Source organism: Dromiciops gliroides, chromosome 5 (assembly GCF_019393635.1).
Source record: "Dromiciops gliroides isolate mDroGli1 chromosome 5, mDroGli1.pri, whole genome shotgun sequence".
Lineage (NCBI taxonomy): Eukaryota > Metazoa > Chordata > Mammalia > Microbiotheria > Microbiotheriidae > Dromiciops > Dromiciops gliroides.
In genome coordinates this window covers 231,905,707-231,933,346 of record NC_057865.1, presented here as the reverse complement: position 1 = coordinate 231,933,346, position 27,640 = coordinate 231,905,707, and the positions used below count along the sequence as shown (strand labels likewise).

The following is a 27,640-nucleotide window of genomic DNA, read 5'->3' as shown; positions in this document are numbered from 1 at the left end:
TGATTCCAGCAATCTCACATTATTTCCCTTTCTACATTCTCCTCTGGAATCAAAGGTTTAGAGGAAGAAGGAGCAAAAATGTAGGCCTAGAAAGCACCTAGGCCAATCTGCTGATTTTATAGATCAGGAAGAGAAGTGATTTACCCAAGTTCACACCGAGTGGAGAATCAAAACCAGATGCTCTTAATCCAAATTCAGGGCTCTTTCTACTGCACAAAGTTTATATTTTAGATAGCCAGACTTTCAGACTTTCAGACTTTCAGCCAGACTTGCTTATCAAACATGGCATTTCATCTCCTATCTCTGTGCCATTTTAGAGACACCTCCCACTCTGCCCCCATAGCCTTGGATGCATTATCTGCTCTGCTGCTTCTTTTATTAAGTGTGTTCTTGATTTTCAAATTTTCTTCTATTTGCTTGTCTTGGCTACATATTGTACCCTCTTTAAAAATACATGTAGGAGGGGCAGCTAGATGGCGCAGTGGTTAAAGCACCGGCCCTGAATTCAGGAGTACCTGAGTTCAAATCCGGCCTCAGACACTTGACACTTACTAGCTGTGTGACCCTGGGCAAGTCACTTAACCCCCATTGCCTGCAAAAAAAAAAATACATGTAGGGCAGCTAGGAAGGGCAGTGGATAAAGCACTGGCCCTGGATTCAGGAGGACCTAAGGTCAAATCTGGCCTTAGGCACTTGACACTTACTAGCTATGAGACCCTGGGCAAGTCACTTAACCCTCATTGCCCTGCCCCGCCCCCCCCCAATACAGGTCCCTGTTGTACCATTTCTGGTACATGTTATACCCCCTTTTAAAAAATACATGTATATGTGGTATCATTTAAAAAAAGAATTGTGCATGTTGTATCCTTTCTGCCACTCTCCTTTTCCAACCCAGCAGAATTTAAGCTCTCTGAAGTCAGGCATATTTCCTTATCTTTTATCCCTAGCATCTAGCACAATGCCTTGCACACAGTAGGTCCTTAAGAGTCCTTGCTGAATTAAATTAATTGACTTTCTACAACATAAATTAGAAACCTAGGACGTTAGAAATTTGAGTTATAAGTAGACTCAAAGTCCACCTAGTCTAACACCTTCATTTTGTAGATGAGAAAACTGAGGCTTAGAAGTTTGTGACTTGTGGTCACAAAAATAGTACTGGGTTAGAATTTGAACCCAAATCTCTTTGATTCCAAATCCAGTTTCCTATTCACTTTATAATATTGTATGATATTTTACACACACACATATGACCATGTTCATAGGATCATGGATTTTTGTACTGATAATAAGTTCATGGATTTTATTCCAGATCTAAAATAACCCTATAAAATAAAATATAAATAAGTGAATTAAATAAAATAATAAATAATTAAAAATAAAATATAAAATATCACCCCCTCCCAATTTTCCCCCTTCCATAGCAATGGTTATTGCAGATGGTGGTGGAATATAGAATCAGGGAGGGACCTTATTGGACAGGTGTTCCAACTCTTTTATGTTACAAGTTACAGAATTGAGGCAAAAAAGGTTTAAGAGGTCTTGCCCAGGTAATACAAGTCATAAGTGTCAAGACCCCAGATCTTCTTCTGCCATTCCAGACCTCTTTCCTCTGTCTTACATTAAAGTCTTGGTGGGAATAAACCCATTCAGGAGAATATTTTTTTTTTAAAGTGGGAAAAACCCTTAATATGAAATGACTATGAAAAAACCCAGAACAAAACAAAATACATACCACAGAGGACATTGGTTTGAAATAGTGTTCCAGTGATATGATTTTTAGATCTTGCTGCCAGAACCAATTATATCTCTTTTGCAAAATGTTTCATTTAAGAACCTAAAGTCCTGATTTAAGAGGCAGTCAATATCAAAATTCCATGCCACAGCACGGGGAAATTAAATGCGATCATGTCAAAAAGTCAGTGGTTATAGTTGGGTCAAATTTTGTATTCCTGTTTCATGGGAATTTAAATAAAAACAACATCTTAGATGTTTGTTTACATACATAGTCAGCAACATTTTGCATTGTGATTCTGAATCTTTTGGAGAAAAAAAACCAAACTTTGCACTCTGGGAAATTTGACTTGAAGAACATTGTTTATTCTTTTTCATTTAAATCTTCTCCAGGGGACCTTGTATCATTTTAATATGATGCTAACTGTTCATCTGCAAGGCCTGTTTTGTTCATTTGGAAGGCCATACTATTTGAATGGTTAATTCATCATATGCTGTGTCTCATATATATGTATAAAGAAATTTTGTACTTTCTACCCTCATTAACATTTTAAAGCAAAACTATTGGAGTTAGTTTTAGCTTCCTACGTTATTACATAAACACCTACCATGCTCTGAGTGGTTTATATGTAGTAATAGCCTTTGTGTTTTAGGATTTCATTTGTCTTGGTTCCCAGTCTATGTAACATAAGGCATAGATTACTTTTCCCTGCCTTTCCCATATTCCAAATTTACTAGACAAACTTGAGGTCTTCCCCTGCCCTTTTTAGGTCAGAAAAACAAGCTCAGGCCCTGTTTATTCATTTCTCCATTTCTCTCTCATCCATGCATCATGGAAGTTCATTTATATTTTTTTTTGGGGGGGGCAATGAGGGTTAAGTGACTCACCCAAGCTCACACAACTAGTAAGTGTCAAGTTTCTGAGGCCAGATTTGAACACAAGTCCTCCTAAACCCAGGGCTGGTACTTTATCCACTGTGCCACCTAGCTGCCCCCTATGGAAATTCATTTAGAAATGCAATAGAAAATATACCTGGAACAAGAGGGAAGGCAGTGAGATGGGATGATGAATAGGCCGTGATGGGTAGTAGAGAGGTGCATCTCAGCTGGAATGTAACTACTAGGGGTGTGATTGGAAGTAGGAGGCCAGAGAAAGTTTGTTGAGACCTTGGGGTTTTCTCTACTGCTGAAAGGATGAATTGATGGTGTGACAGGTAAAACTAAATGTGTGTGGTTACCCTATCTGTCCCCCTTTTCTCACAATGGTGAGGAAGGGATGGTCAGGGGAATTTGAAATTGAGGAAGAAAAAAGTATACCCAGACAAAGCTAACTTCTCAGATGATGTAACCGTATAAATGTCTGTAATCTGGAGCATTCAGGAGAGAGTAAAGTGTTCTCTACATTGTGATGACTTAGGACAAAGTTTTGTCACCCCAACCTATATTCTAAGTTGATTATAGTATAATAACAATTAGGATTTATATAGCACTTTAAGTTTTATAGTTATCTTTAAATACTACTTGATCTCTGCAGCAACCTTGTTAGGTAGGTTGTTGTTGTTATTATTATTATTATTATTATTATTATTATTATTATCCCCATTTGACAGAAGAGGAAATGGAGACTAAGAGAAACTAAAATGACTTGTTCAAGATCACACACCTAATGAGTATCTGAGGCAAAATTCAAACTCAACTATTCCTGACTCCAACTCTCACTCAATTCAAGGCACTGTATCACGTAGCTGTTTATCTAAAATTTGAAAGCTATCTTTCATGATACTTTGTAAGAAGTCAGTAGGATGTTGAATTGTTCTAGTATAGCATAGTTCATTTATCAGTTGAATTGGTTTGAATGTTTCCTTTGGCTACTGACTGGTATATACCATGAGTGGTTTATAAATTGTTTTCCTCACAGAACCTTATACACATTCTATCACTCCCATTTTCCCAACCAAGAAACCGAGGCTTAGAGAGGTTACAGTGACTTGTACACATTTACATAGATAGTTTTATATCAGGGATTTGCACCCAGGCCTCCATTCTGTTAATTTCATCATGCTACCTCTACTTTAGGATAGTTAGCGGATGCAATGGATAGAGTGTTGGCCTTGGAGTCAGAAAGACTCTTCCTGAGATCAAATCTGGTTTCAGGCACTAGCCATGGTACCTAGGAAAAGTTACATAACCCTGTTTGCCTCAGTTTCCCCATCTGTAAACTGATATGGAGAAGGAAATGGGAAACCACTTCAGTATCTTTGCCAAGAAAACCCCAAATGGGGTCTCAAAGAGTCAGATATTACTGAAAAGACTGAACTGAACCTCTACATTCCAAAATGTATCTATGTGTATATAAATGTATTTGTGGGGGCAGCTAGGTGGTGCAGTGGATAGAGCACTGGCCCTGGATTCAGGAGGATCTGAGTTCAAATCTGGCCTCAGACACTTGACACTTACTAGCTGTGTGACCCTGGGCAAGTTACTTAACCCCAATTGCCTCACCCAAAAAAAAATGTATTTGTGGGCAGGAGTGTGTGTGTGTGTGTGTGTGTGTGTGTGTGTGTGTGTGTGTGTAGGTGGCAGGGAATTTTACCTTCTGCCTGCTTATTATTTCCAGTAGCTAGGTTTGTGGATAATTTGAAATAATCATGTAACAACATGACACCTTAATATTCTGATGGGAATTAAGGTTTTCAAAGAACAATGCTGAAAGGTAGGTAGTGGGAGTAATATTATCATCATCTTACAGATGGGGCAGCTTAGGCTTGAGGTCATGAAGTGACTTTAAGGTCAAATGGATGGCTGTCTATCAATCAATAGTCAATTGTTTCTGTAGTTGTTTGTCCTTCATTCCCTGAGGAGGACCACGACATTGGGGTGATGTCATGATTTGTACTGAATTGGATTTAAGTGAGGGAGGGCTGTGTAAAGTTACCAGCCTTACACTTTCCTCCAGAACCATCTGGGTCCAGTGGCAAGATATATATCAGGACGACTGGAGATGGCCCCAGATGTTTAAAGTAATTGGGGTTAAGTGACTTGGCCCAGGGTCACACAGCTAGTAACTGTCTGAGGTGAGATTTGAACTTAAGTCCTCTTGACTCCAGGGTCAGTGCTCTACCCACTATGCCATCTATCTGCTCAATCAATAGTCAATTAACATTTATTAAACACCTGCTATGTACTAGGCATTGTATGAAAAAAGACAGTCTCTGCCCTCAAAGAGCTTACAGCCTAATAGAGGAAGACAACACACAAAAGTTAAGCCAAAAAGGGGGGGGGATTTGGGACATATTCAGCACTAGAACATGATTAAGAAGTCAAAGAAGTTCAAAATGAGTGCAGTCAGGTGGGAAATGAGGAGATGTCTGAGGAGATGTGTAGATAGTAGTAGAAAACAAAAACAACCCCCCCCTCAAAAAAGTTTATTTAGATATCTTTAAATATCTTTGTTTTTTTCTTTAAATATCTTTAAAATATGCCTTGTTTATGTTGGGACTCTCTCCAAATGAAAGCCCTTGTTGAGTATTGCTCTGATTAAGCTTGCTGGATTGACAGGTGTGGACGGTGATTTCTCCTTTCCATTAATGGTATATCCAATGGTGACTGTCTAGGGAATAGATTCTAGTCTGTTTCCTTCTAGTATAAGTATGTGTGTGAAAGAGTACAGGTGGGGAGTTGGTACAAATACAAAATGTACTTAAGACCTTTTTAAAGTGGGATTCACTATGGTAAGAAGGAAGCAAAATCTCTAGATTGTCCGTTTGGTGGGATTCACATTGAATGACTTATCTTGAAAATAAAACAAAAATTAAACATTCAATTCCTCGAAGATATTAGTGGAACATTGGTTTTCAGGACTCTGTGTGTGTGTGTGTGTGTGTGTGTGTGTGTCCGCGCATGTGTGAGATGTCTTATTTCAGAGGAGAGTTACTTTGGAGAAGTGCTGAACAAAAGTACAGAACTCAAAGAAAATAATATATTGATTTTTGAGTTCAACAGAAAGGTGAAAAAAATATTACCTGTGATACTTATTATGCAAGTACATACATTTTTGATGATCCTTTACAATGTTTCTATATTTTGGATTTCTGTAACTGTTCACTAGACTGTCTCCACTAATCTCTCTTGCTTCACCAAGCATTTACTGACAGAGCTAGTACTACTGCATTTAGAAAAGAAATCAAATTTGCATTAGCAAGTTAGCATCATTGTGATTCTAGTTTCATGCATGGGAGATTCCATATAGAGCTATATTTAATGTATTTCTAATTAGAAAGGGGGTATGCTGAGTTGCCTTGACATGCCATCTTCTCTCTCTCTCTCTCTCTCTCTCTCTCTCTCTCTCTCTCTCTCTCTCTCTCTCTCTCTCTCTCTCTGTGTTTGCACAGCTCACCATGTTAAAACCGGAACCTGCGAGGTGGTGGCACTCCATAGATGTTGTAATAAGAACAAGATAGAAGAAAGGTCACAGACGGTCAAGTGCTCATGCTTCCCAGGACAGGTGGCAGGCACCACTCGAGCTGCTCCTTCTTGTGTTGATGGTGCGATTTCTTCAATTGTTTCATTAAATTTCTCTCTCTCTCTCTTCTCTCTTTTTCTCAGATTGCTACCAAATAGTCTGGTGATTTAAAATAATATTGGTCTGGAGTCGGGGAGGGGAACAGAATTAAGAGTAGGGGGAGGGAAGGGCCTTTATGCTCTGGGATGATGTTATATAGGTAAGCCTTTGAATAAGATCTTTTTAATACTTGAGAAACCCAATCCTACAAATAGATATGCAAATCTTGATAGTCATTTTTGTTTCTTAGTGAATGATATTTAATTGACATTCTGACTTATTTTGCTCAGCAGTGCACATGTTCTTTATTTTGTTTCACATTTTGTTGAAATTCAGACAAGAATATAAGAAAATGGGAAGGAAGAAATGAAATTAATGATTCAATATTATTTTACTAAAATAAATGCCAAAAAATCCCCTTTTCAGAATTTCAATAATGGGGCCCTTCATTCTAAATAAAATTTGCCTCACTGATTTTTTTGAGCGACAAGTCAGCATCTTCTCTAAGCAGAACTCTGATCTGACAACTGAGTAAAACCTTCAATGTGTTTGTTGCTTTGAAATAAGTAATTTTTTTTTGTTTTTGTTTTGGTGAGGCAATTGGGGTTAAGTGACTTGCCCAGGGTCACACGGCTAGTAAGTGTGAAGTGTCTGAGGTTGGATTTGAACTCAGGTCTTCCTGAATCCAGGGCCAGTGATCTATCCATTGCACCACCTAGCTGCCCCGAAATAAGTAATTTTAATATAATATTATGTCAAATTCAAAAGATAATGTGAGCATTTTTTAGATTATGTAGTGCTGGTTTTTGCCTATAGTATAAAATTAATGCTACACCAGCTCAGAACTTTATGTGGTAGGGAATTCTGTATTCATATTAAAATGGAAATATTGATTTCTGTTGGTATGTTTGACGTCTAGGAGATTTTAAACTGTATCAAGAAATAAATTTGGTAAGCAAATCTAGGAGTATATCAGGCAGTATCCCTTTGTCTAAATTCAAGGGAATTATCTCGAAAACCCAGAATATCTACTGAGCAATGGAAATCATGCTTCTCTTCATCCCCTTTCCTTCCCTTACTCCCCATCCCATGTAGTCTTGCTACAGCACCATAAGAAATAATGAACAGGGAAGAAAATAGTGACTTGATTTTTTTTCCCCTTCCTGAAGCTTCAATAGTGGAGCAGAAATGGTGGTGTCACATGCAGCCATGTCTTGAAGGAGAGGAATGTAAAGTTCTTCCAGATCGGAAAGGGTGGAGTTGTTCCTCGGGAAATAAAGTGAAGACGACGAGGGTAGGTACAAGCCTAGTCTTGGCATATGTCATGGTATACAGCTTGGCTGAGAAAGCATGAAATAGGGATGATCAAATCCCAGTGTCCTTTTTAGGTCTGAGTTTTGTTTTAGAATTGTGCTTATTAGTTGGTCATGGTATTGTAAAAATCAGCTGCAGGGCTATTTGTTAAACACTTACTATTCCTTCAGAGGGAGCGATCACAGGACTGGACTAGTTTGGAGGACCTTTCCCTGGAGCCAGAAAGACCTAAGATCAATCCTGTCTCTTACTCAGCCTAGATGACCATCAACACTAACCCTCTTAGTGTTGCAGGAAAATCTATAGTATTTGAAGTTGCAGATGAATTGCTGATCTGCCTCAGTGGAAGGAGTTTCCATAATGGGAGTTCCATGTGTCAACAAAATGGTCGGTCTGGACCAAAAATAAAATCCCTCATCTCATGAGAGACTGATGATTAGAAAGTGCCTGGCACTATGCTGGAAGGATAACCCAACCCCTTGATTTCTTCCAAGGTAGATTAAATTGAGTAACACAAAATTTGTTCTGGCCGTGTCAGTCCCTGAGATCCTAAACACCAAGGCTCTTCCAGCTTTATCTTCTAGTTAAATTTTCCTAATAACAGAGGTGGTTCAATGTTGAAATAAATCCTTAAAGGAAGTTTGGGGATGTTAAGATCAGTAAAATATAAAAAAGATACTCTTTGGATCACACTCTTTTTATGCTTGTCCAAAGAGGCACCCATGATAAATAATGATTAATAATTAATGTATAACCTCCTGATTGGGAAACTTGGGTTTCATAGAACTGAATGCAAAAACCCTGACAATGTATTATGTGGTGAAGCATGAGAGAATTTGAACAATGCTTCACAGAATCTGCTAATTAAATTTTTAGTTTTAATTTAAAAATTCTAAAAACTTTAATGCCCAATGAGCCTCTAAAGCCTGGATTCTTGAGCCTTTTTATGTGCTGTGGACCCTTTTGATGGTGAAGCCTATGAACCCCTTCTCAGAATAATGTCTTGAAATGCACAAAGTAAAATATGCAGGAATACAAAGGTAACCAAATATATTGAAATAAAGACGGATTATTTTCCAGTCCAAGTTCACAGACCATCCATGCACCCCATGGGTTCTGTTAAAACAAACAAACAAACAAACAAAAAACCCTGATCCAAAGGGTATACTTAGAGATTAGGGAGAATCAGGCTGCTCAATAAAAGCCAAATGATTAGAAAAATGTTAACTATTTTATTATATTAAATGAGAGAAAATGAGATAAATGAAACTCAAATCAAAACAAAATCTCTACAACAACTGGAGGCTGGAAAAGTTGCAGTCATTTTTGACAAAGGTGAGTGCCCTGACATAGACTGGCTTGTTAGACTACTCTCAGCTAGTCCTATGATTCCATTTATCCTAATGATATGTTCTGGCATCTGTTACTTAAAAGCTAGACTGAAGGAACCAACCGGCAAGTGTAATCAAATTAACATTCTGTCAAAATAGTTTTGACTCTGTGACCTGTTGGCTAAAAGTCAACAAATATTTCTACAATTCACGTAATGTACCTCATTCATGGAAATATGGTCAATTAACTAGAAAAAAACACTATATTACCCAGTGAGGTAACACTGCATTTGGCAAATATTGATTTACTCTAACATATTCCAATAATGCTAGGTTATTTTTATGATAAACCATATTAATAATATTGAAGTTTCTAATTTTCCCAACAGTTCAATTTTATTTCAAAAGGGCATATATAGAAATTCACCTAACCTCTTCCATTCAAGAATAAAGCAAAAAACCTTTGTTTACTTTGGTAGGTAAGAAGTAGGCTATTTCTGCATAATATTGATGAGATTAATTATTTTAAATAGCATTACATTTTCATTAAAAGTACTAGGGATAATGCAACTTTCCAAAGTGCTATTGATATAAAATAGACATCTTCATAAAGATCTTTAGATTTGTTCTAGAATTATTATAATTGTTTGACCTTAATTCTCATAGTAAATTGCCTTTGAAATGAGTCTGTTGTTGTCAGCCTTTTAGTCTCAAAGGACATGTCCCGTCCCCATTTCTCAAATAGTTGATAACTTAATGAAGGAAGATCTTTGAAAGATTGAGGGCATAGGTGCAGAGGGGCTCAGCCCACTTATTTCATTCTGACATACCTCAGTCTCAGTCAGGGTTGATACTCTGAACACGGGCATGTTGGATGCCACTCATCATCTTTCCTTCTTTCCTTTCGGCACTGAAATCTGCCCAGTCCTCTAACTTGAAAAAAGAAAGAAAAAGTCTCATTTATGATTAGGAAAAAGGAGACTTGAATGAAACATTACTGAAGAAAAAGCAAAGAATGCTATTATATTTTTTATCATTCCTAAGACGAAGAAAGCAGTACTGATGGAGAGGGGTGATTATTTTATATTAAAAGCAGACAATGGTTAGGAAAGAAATATTTTCAATAATTGCAATTAGTCTATCAGTTGAAATAAACTAGGAAAAATACTTTAAAACTAGTTGGGGGGAAAAGTTTTCAGAAATGGAAGGCCATTGATGGAAAAGGGCAAAAATGGCACTTGATTCCATAGAACATGAGGAAAATGCTAGATTGCCTTGTACATATTTATTGTCAAGATGATAGTACTGTCAGGCAGAAATAGAATTTCAGTAACATATTAGGTGGCAACCATTTCACAAAGAAAAAACATCATTTTGGTCATCATCAATATTTTTTCCTGTGTTTTTCCCATATAAGGTAGTTCTCATGGTGGTGATGAGAAAGAACAGGCGGATTTTATATGGCAGGAGTTCAACCGCAAATAAGAATGGCTGGAAGTTAAGCATGAATGAATTAAAAAGTAGTAGAATATCTTTTCTCAGCCAAAAAGCAGTTGTTTTTCTTGAGCAATATATGTAGGCCTCGTGGGATTATCTATCTCTATTGGAAAAATGGCATGAGAAATGATTAAAATTTAGAATAATGTATGTACTCTCTGGACTATAATTGTAACATCCCCAGTCTGGAGCTTTCCAATGGGCCTAATGTTCAAGAAACACAGTTGGCCAAAAACAGGAGCAGCTGAGCTGAGTTGGCTCTTAGCAAAGGCCAACAGTACCCTTCTGGTACTGAACATTTAGAGTATAAGGGGATGGGCCATGCTGATTATACTATGTGTGCTAATCATAGCCTCTCTTTTCCTCCATTCTGGACTCAAAAGAAAGCTTCTACTTCTCTCTGCCTCACTTTTCTGTCTTTCTGTCTCTCTCTGCCTCTTTCTGCCTCTCTCTCTGGCTAGTCCCTTTCTTCTGTCTTTGCCTCTGTGTTCTTTCTCTGTCTCTCATTCTTTTCCATTATTAAAACAAAAAAGACAAAAAACTGTAAACAAAAACCAACTTAGTGAGACATTTCTGTTTTGGGTACCTATTCTCCTTAAACTAAAATGTTTAGTTGCTAAAGAATGCTACTAAAATCCTGATATTTTGTAAAGTATATTCCTCTTTCTACATAACTGAAAACTTGTAACTGGAAGCTGCAACCATTTACCTTCCTACCCTACCATTAAGAAACTACTAGTATGGTTTTTTTTTTAAAGAAAAAAGAAAAAAAATGAAAAGCTTTCTGGCTTTTCACATTCCAAGATAAATAATGAAGAATTTTTGGAGTCATTAATAAAATAATACTTTTTTCTAGTGTGAAAGAGCAAATAATTATATGCTAATTATATGATATAAAAGTAGCAAAGGGAAAAGTTGCTGTAAAGCTTGTAATCTTTGCAAGAATTATTTTAAAATTATAATGTTGGAAGGAATCATAAGAAAAAACAGGGTTATACACATCTTTTAATATTAAGATATATAATTTTTCTGGTGGATTATCTGATTGAGGAAGTCGAGACATATTCTGTCTCTATAGTTCAGTGTTTTCTGTCTTTTGAGAAGGACAGCAAGTTCCATGTTGGCTGTACTCATTTAGATTAATTCAATCTTTTTCAAATCTAAAGAAAGATGCATTTGGCCCTCTCCTATTCAAGAACCAATGTTTTCATTTTGTATAGTTTTAGACTTCCTTCAACCATGGTATCTCCCAAGTGTACTCACTCTTATTATGCTTAACAAGAAGTTACTTAGTTGGTCTCTTTTATAAAAAATATAGTTCTTCTGCCTTTTCCTCTTTGAACTGACAGATCTCTAGGGCAGGGAACTCTGTAATCCTCCAAAATTCCCATTTAAAAATAGTGATTTTGGGGGGTAGCTAGGTGGCACAGTGGATAAAGCACCAACACTGGATTCAGTAGGGACTGAGTTCAAATCCAGCTTCAGACACTTGACACTTACTAGCTCTGTGACCTTGGGCAAGTAACTTAACCCTCATTGCCCTGCCAAAAAATAAAAAAAATAATAAATAAATGCAGAGATGTTCATCAAAGATTAAAAAAATAAATATAGTGATTTTCATAGAGAGGGGAAAAAAACAGATTACTTTCATTTTTTCCTTTACTCCCAATAAATGAATGAGAATCAATATCTAAGCTGAATTAAGGTATCTCTTCCATACAGAGAAATGAGCCAAAATATTCTCATCTTTACAATGCAGGAACTATAAATATTGCACACTTCAAATATAGTCTTGCATTCTCTGCAGGTAAACAGTGTTTATGAAAAATGAAAATTTACCTTTCTCATCAGTCCCTTCAGCACCATTGTTTTCCCTTAAAAAAAAAAAAGCCCAGGGCATTGAAATCACAGAACTCACTTATTCATTGACTTCTTCCAGTTGTAAACACCTGTCTCCCATCAAGGCTCAGTTCCTTCCTCCTAAGTAGGGCTCCTTCAGATTCCCTCCCCTGAACATCTCCCCTCAGTTGTTAGTGGTGAGAGCTACCCTTCATAGGATTTATTTGTATTTATTATGTATGTACTTCATATTTGCTTGAATGTGCACATGTTATATCCCTGGAATAGAATAGAAGGACCTTAGGGAAGGGATAGTTTTGTTATTGTCCTTATTTCCCTAATGTCTAACATAACACTTTGCATCTGGAAGATGTGTACTTGATGCTTGAAGTGTTGAATTTTCTTAATAGTGCCTGTTGTATGCATATATAAATGCTACATGCTGGCTTTGATAAGAAGCTGGCTTTGCCTTCCCATAACTTACAGTATGATAAGGGAGGTGTGATACAAGCACAGATAGAACTCTAGAACAAAATGCTCTGTAAGTGTATAAACAAAGCATTTTTTAGGTTCAAAAGGCAAGATCATGACTGAGAGACTGAAGAAGGTTCTACATAAGAGGTGGCCTTTGTGTTGGGATATTTTTTAAACTTTTGTACAGACTGGGCCACATTCTCTCATCCAGGTTATTAGGGCAGGGGCCACTCTCATAGCTTAATGGCACTCTGTTGGGCTTAGAAGCTTTGACCAGCTCCGTTTCTGACCTGTATCAGTTTGCCCCTCCTAAAGCAACCTGGTGCCCCTTCCCTTTCCTTCACCGTATTAATTAATTTAATAAGCAATTCATCAACCAATCAATCAATTAGTTGATTAATGTGAACACCAGACTGGCTGCAGCTCAGAATTCTCTAGCTCAAGAGATCCACCAGCCTTAGCCTCCCTGGCAGCAGTTGTCTGGCTTGGATTGGGCTTTAAAGGCTTGGCCAAGAATTGACCATACATTGGATATCTATGCATTGGATACGTTAAATCTTTTTTTCAATCATGGTTATATATTATATATGAATTTGCCAATCCCAATCTTTTCTTTAGTCCAGGAAATCCAACATAGTATCCTAGCAGGGTACATACATCAGGATACATAACACTGGTTTTAGAATCTGCACTTGGACTGGAGTCTTGACCACCATTAATCCATTGTATGACCTTGAGCAAGTTATCTCACTTCTCCACATGCTAATTTCCTCATCTGTAAAATGAAAGGCTTAGTTTAGATGACTTATAAAAACCCCTCCTTGTGTAACATTATGTAATTTTTTGAATAATGTCATCCCTACTTCAATTCTTTGAATGATGTCATCCCTACTTCAGCATCTATTTCTTTTATCTTTTTTTCCTATCCAATTGAGTGTATATGTTATTCCCTCCTTGAGCCAATTTTGATGAGATTAAGGTCTTTGAACCAATTCTGATGAGTTTGAGGCTCATTTATTGCCCTGCTTCTCCCCTATCTCTCCCACTCCATAAATCATTTCTTGTTTCTTTCATGTGGGATTTCACCCCATGCTACCTTTCCCCTTCCCCCTCCCCCAGTGCATTCCTCTCACCCCTCAATTTTACCCTAAAGATGTCATCATGGGGAAGCTAGGTAACACAGTGGACAAAGTACCCACCCTAGACCCAGGAGGACCCAAGCCAAATCTGAGCCTCAGACACAAGACACTCATATATTGCATGACCCCAGGCATTTATCCAACTCCAACCACCCCACAAAAAAAAAGATAAAAAATAAATACTTTACAGATATCATCCCTTCATAATCAATTCCTACCTGTGCTCTATGTCTAAATTTATTTCTATCATCTGGCCCAATACTGAGAAAGTTCTTATGAGTTAGATGTATCATCTTCCCATGTAGGAATGTAAACAGTTTAACCTTTTAACATCCCTCTTAATTTCTTTTTTCTGTTTACCTTTTTCTGTTTCTCTTAGGGTCTTGTATTTGAAAGTCAAATTTTCCATTCAGTTCAGGTCTTTTCATCATGAATACCTGAAAGTCCTCTTTTTCATTGAAGTCCCATTTTCTCCTGAAAGATTATAGACAGTTTTGCTGGATATGTGATTCTTGGTTGTAATCCCAATTTCTTTGCACTCTTGAATATCATATTCCATGCCCTCCTGTCCTTTAATGTAGAAGTTTCTAGATCTTGTGCTATCTTGATTGTGGCTCCACAGTACTTGAATTCTTTCTTTTTGGCAGCTTGCAATATTTTCTCCTTGACCCAAGAGCTCTGGAATTTGGCTATAATATTCCTAGTGTGAGATTCAAAATTGGATATACGAGCATTAAACTCCCCCTTTAACTTTTCCCTTATATATCTCCCAGACCACTAAGAAAAAGAAGTCTCTGAGCTTTAGTCAGTGAGGGATTAGTTTTTATTGTTTGGGAATTAATTAGACAACAAAAAGGTGATACCAGTTAGGGAAATAGGAAAGTAGAAATACAAATGAATAATCTTAGATCTAAGCTTAGTCTATATTCCCTTATAAAACTCACTGAATCCCAAACTGCCTGCCAGGCTGAGAACCAGCACCAAACACCAAAAGCATGCACCTTAACGGCTAAGCTGAAATGCCAGAGAGAGAGAGAGAGAGAGACTCCACTTCTGTTCCACCCTCAGTTTTTAAACTGCTGTCTCGGAATTTGGTGCTCTCGGACACGGCGTGCTTGGCCAGCTCTCCAGGCAGCAGCAGGCACACGGCCATTCCTCATGGTCTCCTCCCCAAAAGGGCGGGTCCTTCAAATGCCACTTTAGTAGCATGCGCTCAACTCTCAAATGATTACATATTACAGATGGTATATAATAACAGAAGGAGATAACAAAAACTAACAAAACAAAACTGTTCATATAAAGTCTCTGAGTTCTCTTGCCTTCTTGAAGTGGTAAGATGTCATCAGGAAGAAGCTGGATTCTGGTCTGGAAAACTGGGCTCTGGACTCTGGACTCTGATCTGGAAAACTGGATTCTGGACTCTGGTCTGAAAAGCTGGATTCTCTTCTTTAATTGTTTGAATTGCTGGATTTTTACTAAACCTTAGCATAGCATTGTCAATAATCAAATTAATAAATTCCATTACATTCCCTCCTTTATATAATAGAAGGTTGAGGTAGTTATGCAATCTGTAACACTTCTTACCACCATGTGTCTGGATGAAAGCCAAATTTAGTATGTGTTCACGACACCTGAAAAATGTTATGGAAATATTATCATACCATATCCCATAGTTTTGAGACAGCCAGTGATTGTGCTAGGCCACAGGAGATTTGACTGAGTGAGACAAAAAGAAAACAAGTTCAGTTAAATTAGGTTATATTAGGAAAGAGAGAGGATGAAACTGGACTGTGTCTAGTAATTGTGCTCTACATAGTCGCCATCATAAGCAAACCATGGACTTTCATATACCTGTCTCTCCTTTTGTTGCACATATATTCTCTTCAGGGCCTGCATTAAAGTTCACAGTAAGTTAGTCTCTGAAATGATAAGTTTCTATACTTCCTAAATCTCATATTAATTTCACCAAAGACAGTATGATGGTAAGAGTGCGTGCTATGCTGCATAACTGAGGATATACTAGTGATATATACAATAATTCCAACCATACCCAGAGTATAATGACATATAAATGATAAATGAATGTAAATAGCTGATTATATTAGACATTATTGCATAATCTTCTTTTAGCAAGTAAACCACATCATCTTATACGTGAATTCTCTAGTATAACAGTAGCAGATACTTAAAGTGGTGATCAATTTATCAAAAAGGAATAAGGCTTCAATCAGCAAGATTCAATATTCAATATGTTTATTGATATATCAAGGAATAGGGTTCACTAGGAGTTTTCCTTTTAGGATCTCTTTCAGGAGGTGATCAGGGATTCTTTCAATTTCTATTTTACCTTCTGCTTCTAGAATATCAGGGCAATTTTCCCTGACAATTTCCTGCAAGATGATGTCTAGCTCTTTTTTAGATCATGACTTTCAGGTAGTACAGTAATTTTCAAATGATATCTTCTGGATCTATTTTTCAGGTCAGCTGTTTTTCCAAGGAGATGTTTCACGTTGCCCTCTATTTTTTTTTTATTCATTTGGATTTGTTTTATTGCGTCTTGACTTCTCATAAAATCATTTGCTTCTATTTTCTCAATCCTAATTTTTAAACAATATTTTCTTCAGAGAGCTTTTGTACCTCCTTTTCCATTTGGTCAATTTGGATTTTCAGGCTGTTGACTTTTTTTTCATGAACCTCCACCACTCTCATTTCTCTTTCCATTTTTCCTCTATATCTCTTACTTTATCTTCAAAGTCCTTTTTGAATCCCTCTATGTCCTGAGACCAATTCATATTTTTCTTGGAAGCTTTGTATGTAGGAGCCCTGACATTGCTATCCTCTTCTCAGGGTGCACCTTGATCTTCCTTGTCACTAAAGAAATTTTCTATGGTACTCACCTTTCTCTGTCTGCTCATCTTGTCTGTCTTTTACTTGACAGACTTTCTTTTTACTTTCTCTGTCTTGCTCTTTAAAAAGGGGCACTGTTCCCAGGCTTCACTGTTCCAAATTTCAGGGGGTCCTAGGTGGTATGATTTAAGGAGGGGCAGGTTCTTCACTCACCTGGCCTGTTCCCTGGTCAGTAGATAACCCCAGGCCAACTTGCTAATTAAGCAGACAGAAAAACTTTGTGTGCTGTGGTTGTTAGCTCTGACCAGCCTGTGCCCTTCTCCGACCTGGGACACTGCTACTCAGGCCTACTTCCTGGTTCCCAGCACGGGTTGAAAAACCCAAGTTCTGCCTCAGTACCAGCAGAGACCCCTGTAATCTCCCCCTTGCCAAGGGTTCAGCCCTTTCACCAGACTGTGAGCTTAGTTCCAGACAACACTGGCACTGCATCTGATTCAGAGGCTCCGGGGGTCTCTTTCTCTGGCTCAACCTGCCTGGGACTGGATCTGTGTTAGTGTAACTGTGGGGTTGGGCTCCACTCCTGCCTCAGCACAACACACCCCCTTCTGCTGACCTTCTAAGTCATCTTTGGTTGGACAATGATCTCAGCCCTTTCTTTTGTGGGTTTTTCTGCTCCAGGAATTATCCCATGGCATTATTCAGAGGTTTTTTGGAGTGATCTTAGTGTGGGTTCCAAGAACTTACTGCCTTTCCTCTGCCACATTGGCTCCACCCCAGAAATCAACATTTTTCTCTTTTAAAGGTCCTATTTGCTTTTGTTCTCTTGGTCTTTTTTCTAATTAAATATAAAATTGAATCCTAGTCAATTAGGCCAGAATGCCTTGACATTCTTTAGAGACTTTGGACTCTGATGTCTTCTTATGGTCCACTCTTCCATGAAAGTAATTGCTAGGGCTAGTGACAAGGCAACGAGAAGTGTAGGGAAATAAGATTATACTTAGAATACAGACTTTTAGATTTTAATTTTATACTTTTGTCACGAACTCAACAAATTCATGAGAGCAAAACTTTATAAAGATGAACTTTATGAAAGAGAAAATTCATAGTAAACAACTTTAGGTTAATTTTTACTAAATATAGTTCATTTAATTTAGTGCAATAACAATTGTAATTGTATATTTCTATACACACTTTTTAATTCCATCAGTGGTCTAAATGAGTAATTGTTATCACTAAATCTCATGGAGGAGACTTCAGTGACCATTTTCAACTTCCTCATTTTGCAGAAAAGGACACCTAAGCCCAGACAGGTTACATAATTTGTCCAAAGTTCCATAAGTAATGTTAAGGGCTAAAATTCTAGCTAAACTGTCTAAAATATTTAATGAGTGGTCGCCAATAAATTATAAGCTTTAGCAAGAGTTAGACTTTTAAGCATTTATTAAGGAGAATAAGAATTTGGTAAAGAGAGAGAGAAAGGCCTAGATTCCTATTCAAACACTGATCTTTAAACATTAGCCAGTATTATTTCCCCAGTACCATTTTGTCTCTTTACTATAATAAGTATGAATGGAACTTTTGAACGTAGCAAAACACATATTGTGGGTAGGCTTTAGAATGCAGAATGAGCAGGATATATATTTTTTAAAAAACATTTTGAAAAAAATTAAAAAAATAAACCACTCTGAAGGATAGCCAAGTCCCTGAGGTCAGAACAGGGCATCAACAACAGAGGTATTCAAAATTCTTGTTTTGGTCCCCTGTGAAGATGGGAGTGAGCTGTCTGGGCATATGCATTCAGAAAAGCATTATTTACCAAAGTAGCATGTCTAATCTAGTATTTCTAATTAAAAGAGCTACTTACTTAGATGATAGCAATTTTGCAGTCCTGGGAGTGTATGCCTTGGCCATCATTGTACAACATTTCCAGGAAAGAGAGGCTATTTTAGAAATTATCACTGAGAGTCTATTTTCCAAACTTGGCCCTGGTTTGCACAATTAAAAATGGTGAATAAGCAGCATATGCATGCCTTCAGAATCCTACAGAAAAATTAGATAGTCTGTGATTGAGCCAGGTGCTAATGTGTCAATAATATTCCATATACTTTATTTGTAGCTTTATAATAGCCTAGAAGTGAGTGCAGAGTTGGAGAGAAAGTTTAATTTGCTTTAGTTTAGTTTAATGTGGCATGCATTGGCCACATTACTCGGAAAATTTTATGGGCAACTTCCAGAGTTTTTTTTATGCATGGACACCCTAAATGCTATTTTTTTTAATGAGGACTAAAAAAGTCCAAGGAGACTCATTAAATAATTTTCCCCATCAGCTGGCTAATACCTGAAATTCCATTTGAGACCCATTCCTTTACCTCAAAACTCTAATTCATGGGAATACATAATTATCCCAGGATTCAATAAATGCAATTGTCTGGTTTCAGTCTCCCAAATGACCGACTGATTAATTGAATGAGTAACAAGGCATTAGTTCATTTTGTTATTTAGGCAAAATCAACAGAAGTATAGGAATAAGGACTAGAACTATGATTTTATTGTTATAGGGGAACCTTCTGAATAAAGAAATTAGCACTACCAATTTTAGGTTGTCTTCTTTTTTTCCACTTACATTCTTAAAGAGTTGCTAAGAGTCCCAACTCTGGGAGGGTTACAGCACCAAGGAGGCTTTGAACCCAGGTCTTCCTGGCTCTGAGGCCTGCTCTTCATCCATTGCATCATTCTGTCTCAGTCTAGAATAAGGGAAAGTGATCGTCCCATTATATTCTGTGTCTGTTAGAATGACTTTATTTGGAATAAGGACCTGAGTTTGGGGCAGTACAATTTAAGAGAGGCTTTGGAGAATTAGAAGTGTCTAAAAGTTCACTAAAATCATAAGGGCAGCCATTTAACACATGAAGGAAATTTAAGCTGAAAAGAAAAACACCAACATTTACTTGTTATACAAAGTGTGGAATGAGGACCTAGTAATCAAAATGATAGTGACTGATTTTGCTTTGGGATATTAAAAAAAACACAAAATACAACTTGTTTTTTTTTTTTTTTAACAATTAGAACTGTCCAATGAAGTGACATTTCTTTTGAAGTAGCCCTTTTACATTGTGAATATTAAAACATAGTTTGTGTGAAAAAATTATTATATTAATTAGACAACTGAACTAGGTGATTTCTAAGTTCCCTTCCATTTCCAAGGTTCTCTGAATCTGTGATTTATAACTTACTGTGCATGAATTACATCTAACAATGGTTAAGAAGAATATATTTGTCTAGTGACTTATATAGCTAATAAAAAAAGCTTTACAATAAAAAGATGGAGGGAGAAAGCTCCTTATGTATATCCACCAACTTAGAAATCAAAGAGCATCTGGGGCAGCTAGGTGGCACAGTAGATAGAGTACCGGCCCTGGATTCAGGAGGACCTCAGTTCAAATCTGGCCACAGACACTTGACACTTATTAGAAGTGTGACTCTGAGCAAGTCACTTAACCCTCATTTCCCCCAAACAAACAAACAAAAAACAAAAGAAATCGAAGAGAATGACTACGAGGAAAGAAGAACAGTTGAGACACTCAGAAATTTACAGAAGAAAAAAAATCCAAGAAAGAAATCAGTAGTAGTAGTAGTAGTAGTAGTAGTAGTAGTAGTAGTAGTAGTAGTAGTAGTAGTAGTAGTAGTAGTAGTAGAAACCCATGGCCTCAATTTCTATATACAAACACACAAAGTTTATGCAATATTCAACAGGAACTAGCAATAAAAGCTCAAGTGGACAAATTTAACTTCATAAGTATCCACAATACTTGATGAGATGAAACCCATGTCTGAAACATGGTTGTGTCTGTGCATATCTTATTCAAAAGAAATATGATAGTTAAAAGGGGAGTACTCATATATTAAGCAAGCATACTCAAGTGAGCAAATTGAGTGAAAATCAAGAGAGGGTGAAACAGAAGAGATTTTGTCAGTGGAACATATTAGAGACCACCTGGATAGAAAGAAGAAATAGATCACTTTAGGAAAAAGAACGTAAGCCTTGTTCAGAGGCATGATAGAATGATTAAGAGGGGTTTCAATTATCTAGACATATACTTAGAGCTCTTTCTCTGAAAACAGAGTGGTTACTTCTGTTTTTTTTGTTTTTGGTTTTGTTTTTTGGTGGGGAAATGAGGGTTAAGTGACTTGCCCAGGGTCACATAGCTAGTAAGTGTTAAATGTCTGGGGCTGGATTTGAACTCAGGTCCTCTTGAATTCAGGGCTGGTGCTTTATCCACTGCACCACCTAGCTGCCCTAGAGTGGTTACTTCTTGACCAAACAATGATTACTTCATGCTTCAAAAGATGGTGAATCAACAAGAGAATATAAACAAATAAATAAACAAGAGGAAATTCTGTTCTGTGTGATCCTCACTAATATGGAAGAGCAGGCTGCTATTGTGAAAATTATTGTGATATTATTGAAAAATGATTAATCTTTCCTAGAGGTTAGGAAAGGAAAGCCAGGCATAGTCTGACATGCACATAAGACTTCGTAAGAGTAGACCTCAAAGGGTTCAGAAAAAGTATAGGTAGGATTCCACAGACTAAAATTCTATAGGAGAAATCATTCCAAAAAAATCATAGGAAACTCTCCAAGAATGCTGTTCTGGGGATAGAGTAGCAAGTCTGATGAAGAGGATGAAAAGTCAACCCAAAGGTTTTAGGCCTTTGTCTGAAGCAGGTATATCAATACCAAAGAAGATTAAAGTGTGATTGGGAAATATAACAAAATGAATAAAAATACAGTAAAACATAGATAATGTTGATATATGGTTTCCTAAGTCAACATGTGGCCTTCAGGGATCCTTATGTATGGTTCAGTGATTCTAATTTCTATCTGAGTTTGACAGCACTGGTCTAAAGCAACCAGCTTGGCTACTTCCAAGTAAAGTGGACGCATGGCTACTTTTGGCCTCCTGGTATGTGTCAGTTCATTTCTGCAGGGGGCACATCTCTTGGGCATGTGTAGCTGCACATTGACATGACACCATATCCAGGGATGAGTAGAAACAGCAAGACTGGCTTGGTATTTTTGTTTTTATGCCCAGAGGGATCCTGCTTCTAAGATATTTTTTTTTACTCACTACCATTTCAAGATCTAGGCTGTAGAGGGATTGGGCTATCATAGTTGATTAATACTATAAAAAGGGGACTGGTTTGGCCTGTTGTTTAATAGATATGTTTAGAAGATAGAAACAGAAGCAGGTAACAAATGATGAATATTAAAAACATGGTACAGGCCTGTAAAACTAAGCAGTGTCAGGAGTGATAATGTTTAGAATGAACCAAGGCTGAACAATGACAAGGACAAAGTGGAGTCTCTTTTAACTACTTTTCATGGAAGAGGAGAGTGAAAAGAAAAGCCAGGTAGATGGGATAATGATAAGTAAAAGCAAAGAGTAGGCAGAATTGCTCGATTCTGGTTGGCTTCCTTGCCAAGGAGCATCACCTTTGCATTAGAAATGTCAGAATTAAAAAAAAATAATGATTAAACATGAAATGGATGCTGAAGACAAACAAGGAGATAGGAAAGGCACACAACCACCCTTGATGAATTCACTTCACTTGGTTTAAATGCAATTCATGCTAGGGTATTCAAAGAATTGGTAAATATACTTGTAGTGCCACTGCTAGTGATGTTTGAAAGGACAGGGAGAAACAGAAAGTTACTTGCAGGTAGGGGAAGGGAACAACATTCATAAAGCACTTACTATGTGCCAGGCAGTGTGTTAAATGCTTTATGAATATTATCTCATTTCATCCTCACAACAACCTTGGGAGGTAGGTGGCATTATTATCTCTATTTTACAGATGAGGAAACTAAGGTAGAGGGGTTGTTGCTTTGTTTTTCTTTCATTCTTCTCTTTTGCTTCTCATCTCAGGTCATGGCAAATAAATGTCTGATGCTGAATTAGAATTCAAGTCTTCTTGACTTGAGGTCCTGCTCTTCATCCACTGTGCCATGTTGCTGGATTTATAACCTAGTATTTCTTTCTTTTTCTTTTCTTTTCTTTTTTTTTTGATGAAGAAATTGGGGTTAAGTGACTTGCCCAGGGTCACACAGCTAGTAAGTATCAAGTGTCTGAGGCCAGATTTGAACTCAGGTCCTCCTGAATCCAGGGCCGTTGCTCTATCCCCTGCGCCACCTAGCTGCCCCTAACCTAGTATTTCTAATTGAAAGAACTATCTAATTAGTTGGTGGTAATTTGCAGTCCTGGGATCATATGCCTTGACATTAGTTAGGAATCATTTCCAAGGAAATACATACTTCAGGATCTATTGAGTTTTCCTTCTTTAGGGGTCTTCAAGCAGAGCCTAAATAATCACTTGTTGGATATATTATACTCGGAGCTTTTTTATTTTTATTTTTTGGATATGGATTAGATTGTTTGCCTATTGATATGCCTTGTAAGTCTTAAGTTATGAGGCTATAATTTCAAATCCTTTACTCCATCAGAATTTGATAAGAGGTACAGGAAGCACTAGATGTCTGAATAGGAAAAGCTTTCCTTAAATTGATCCAAATTCTGCCTCTTTGTAATTATAACCCATTGCTCCTACTCTCTTATCAGGAACAAGCATAATCCTCTTCTATATGACAACCATATATATTTTATACACTATATTCATATTTAAAGATAAATGACATAGCTGATAGAGCATTGGGCCTAGAGTCAGAAAGATCTGAGTTCAAATCCAGCCTCAGACACTTACAAGCTGTTTAACCCTATACAATTCATTTAACTTTTACCACAGTTTCCTTACTGTCAAAATGGGGATAATTATACCACCTATCTCCCCAGTAACAACCTCTTTCTGCCTCAGTTTACTTATTTGTAAAGTAGGGATAATAATGACCTCTACCTCCCATGGTGGTTTTGAGGGTAAAACAAGATATTTGTAAAACATTATATAAATATAAATGCATTATCAAAATGGAATCTATTATTATCATTATACTTGAAGCCCATTATTATGTTGCCCTTAAAGATAATTTCTTCAAGCAAAATATCATCTGTTTCTTCAACTAATCTTCATATTGTTTGATTTCCAGTCTTTCCACCATTCTAGTGATAGTTATTAGAATATTATTCAATTTTTTAAGTTCCATTATAAATGAGAGAGTTATAATCAAACTAAAGAGTTCAGATATGATCTGACCAGGCCACAGAATAACAGAAGTATAATCCCCCTTGTTCTGAATATTATCTTAGATCAATATAGCCTAAGTCTTTGTTGGCTTTTTATCTGCCATGTTGTATTATTGACTAATATTGAACTTACAATTCATGAAAATCCCTGGATATTTTTTTTTCACACAAAGTGTTTAGCTGTATTCTTTGGGGGATGGAAATTTATAATATCTGGTGACAAGCCATCTTTCTGCATGGTTGGGCCACTGTGACTGAGGTGGTTAATTCTTCCCATCTCCAAAGGTTTGAACCACAGTGATATGCTTCTGTTTTGCTTAGCAGATAAATCACATAATATACATCAATACTTTTGTTTCCACTTTTCTTTAGTGAAACTTTCAAGCAAACAAGTTCCACATATTGGGTACAAGTAGGGGGAGACCCAGCTGATATGGGTCCCCTGATAGGGGCACATCTTCTGAACATGTACCTGAATGTTGACATATGGTACCACGTCCACAAAAAGAGTAGAAACACAAAGACTGGCTTGGTTTCTTTGCTTTTATACCTTGAGGGACCCTATTTGTCCAGTTTTATATTTATTTCCACTTTAAAATCTAGGATTTGGAGGTATAGGGCCGTCACTGTTGGTTGAGATTGGGGAAAAGGGTTTATCCTGGCCCATGTCCTGCTTGGTGGTTTATAAAAACATCAGACATATGGGGCTTACATCTTATGGGAACTTCTGCTTATCTCCATCTCTACACATTTATCTCTACACAGTAATCCCCCTGCAGCAAACTCGGAATTACAAAAGCAAACAGAATCATCACCGATATTTGACACAATATTTAACAGTGGACACAACATGTATGTCCTTACTTTAGGGGTATATTTCTTATAGTTATAGCACACATAAGATCATTCATACTGACCTACTCATTTGGACTAGAATTTGGCCACCAACATGTGTCTACCCTGTAAGTCTTAAATTAACTCATTCTAGTCCCCTTGATAAAAATGTGTTTATATTTGTGAGATAAGTTTTCAGTAACAATATGAAACTTTATCTCATCAGGAGTATTTGTTTATGTTATAACTAAACTGTGGCAATACGCTAATGTTCTGTGAGTGGTACATTAGTAGAGATAGTCTGTTCCCAACCTAATGATTTATTTATTGTACAAATAAACATTAGGGCTGCTGGGTCTCATTAGGGAGTGAGACCACATCCAAAAATGCTTTTTGAAAAACCTCAAAGGGGAAATGCAAACATGGTGTTTTGTCCTTCTCTCAACCCTATTTTCTGGGGTGTGGTTATGATGTCTACACATGTTAATACCTATATACGCATGCATGTGCACACACACAAACACCTACAGGGAATCCTGTCTGTTAAATACTGTTGGGATTAAACAGCCCAGAAATGTTGGGATAGATGCTGTTTAAATTACTAAATTTTTTTCCATTACAATCTGAAAAGTAGCCCAACATAATCTGTTCTTTTTTTTTTTAACAGTATTTCTATTGCTACAGAAAAAATATCAGCTAATTTATAATGGGATTTTACATTAATATTTTAATGAAAACAATGAATCTGGATCTACTTAATAGGATTAACATGACTCCATTTCAAGAAGCCACATTGATTGTGGCAAAAATTGCACATTCCATAACTCTTCCAAACTCATGTTAATCTCAAATTGCGATAATTCACTGATGTTATTTAAAATAAAAACACTCAACATGCTAGTCTTCTTTTCAATGTGTACTTACTGAAACCAACTAAATAAATCTAACGCTTCGAGGCAAGGGCTGACCAGTATTTTCCCCCCGCCTTAGTTCAATGCTCTCTGTATATTACAGCCAGGTCATGGTTACTGTGAATAATGAATGCCATGAAATGATGGTACTATTTGAATTTGCATGGCATATTTACTGTTGGCTGGATCCAATTACCATATTTTACATAATACTAACTTCAAATAGTACAAATTTGAATACCTGGGGCCCCTTCATGGGATCTGCTTTTGCACTAACTGGGACCTAGCTGTAAAGATTTAACATGCGCTTATTGAATTGAATTGAATTGAATTGAATGCATGATTTTAAATTGATTTTAAAATCAAATTTTAAAATCTGTAACTTTCTAGAAGCTGTATATTATTTTTTATATAAAGAATTGAGGACACAGAGTTCAATTTAATTCGATTATTTTCATTCTCTACCCCTACATCAAAACTTTTGGCACTTTAAAAAATTAATGTTTTGTGCTAATTAACAGCACTATTATGATTTTTCTTTTAAATGTCATACACCAGGTATGGCAAAGTCAACTATTCTTTTGGAAATTCATTTAGGGTGATTTACATTAAAATTAAGCTAATCTTTATTATATAAACTAACTCATTAAAATTTATTTAAGATGTATAATATTTTTTTGAACATTAATAATTCTCAGTAGAAGAAGTAGACTACTGGGCTCAGAGTCAGGAAATCCTGAATTCAAATCTGACCTCAAAAACATGATATGTGACCTTTGGCAAATCATTTCACCTCTGTGTGCCTTAGTTTCTTCAATTATAAAGTGGGGATAATAACACTTAACTCACATGTCTATTGTGAGGGTCAAATGAGATAATATATAAAAAAACCATTAGCACAGTGCCTGGCACATAGTAGGCAGTATACAAATACTGATTTCCTTCCCCTTTATCTTTTATTTCAATTGCATTAAATGGACACAAAGTGAATGGTGATTCAAAGAATTTACACAGTATTCAGCAACTAACTAGCACTGAAAATGATTCCCAGTTAAATAGCAAATTAATCAACCAATGTATTTTGAAAATACTATGTTATATATATATATATATATATAGATAGATAGATAGATGTATATATAGATATATACATTTATATATATTCAATTATACAGTATACCTAAGAGGTAAAATGTATGCGTTTTATTATGACCACATATTGTAACCTTCATAGGAGATTCATTTTTAGGAGAATTTGACCTATGTTTTATAAATGGTAGGTGTTACACACACACACGCACACACACACACATATGTGTGTGTGTGTGTGCGTGTGTGTGTGTGTATGGAATATTATTATTTCAAAGAAAAGAAGAAATGAATTTATAGTTTTTGAAAGAGTAAATATTTAAACTTTAAGCATGTTCCACTCCCATTTCTGGGACTTAATAACTGTTTGCCTTAAGACAAATCATTTAATATCTTTAGGCCTCAGTTCCAACACCTATATTATTAAAATTTGGAAAGGAAAGGAATAAGCATTATACCTACTATATTCCAGGCACTGTGTTAAGCACTTTACAAATATTATCTCATTTGATCTTTACAACAATCCTGCAAGATAGGCGATGTTATTGTCCTTACTTTACAATTGATTTTGGAAACTGAAGAAAACAGAGGTTAAGTGACTTGCCCAGGGTCACACAGCTAATAAGTATCTGAATCTGGATTTGAACTCAGATCCTTCTGATTCCAGGCACAGTATATAGCTGCCTCAGCTATATATATATATATATACATATACACATACATACATAAACACGTGTGCATGCACGTGTACACAAATGTAAACAAACATACTATATATGCATGTACATACATATATAAATACATGCATATGAAGAACTTATAGTCCAGAGTTTGGGGCTCTTTGTAAATTAAAAAGTTGGAGGAAGAAGAGGTGAGC

At 36.6% G+C, this 27,640-nt stretch overlaps 1 protein-coding gene across 5 annotated transcripts in view; it reads left to right on the top strand.

Moving 5' to 3' along the window:
• Nucleotides 1-27,640, top strand: part of TAFA2 (TAFA chemokine like family member 2) — a 578,300-nt gene that overhangs the window by 532,610 nt on the left and 18,050 nt on the right. For all 5 annotated transcript variants that reach the window (XR_006353324.1, XM_043968342.1, XM_043968341.1 and 2 more), the window contains 2 exons: nt 6,123-6,275; nt 7,462-7,586. Coding sequence is in view for 4 of the 5 variants with exons in the window: in XM_043968342.1 (XP_043824277.1) it covers nt 6,123-6,275; nt 7,462-7,586 (278 nt within the window). In the remaining variant the exon portion in view is untranslated. The remainder of the gene's footprint in view (nt 1-6,122; nt 6,276-7,461; nt 7,587-27,640) is intronic.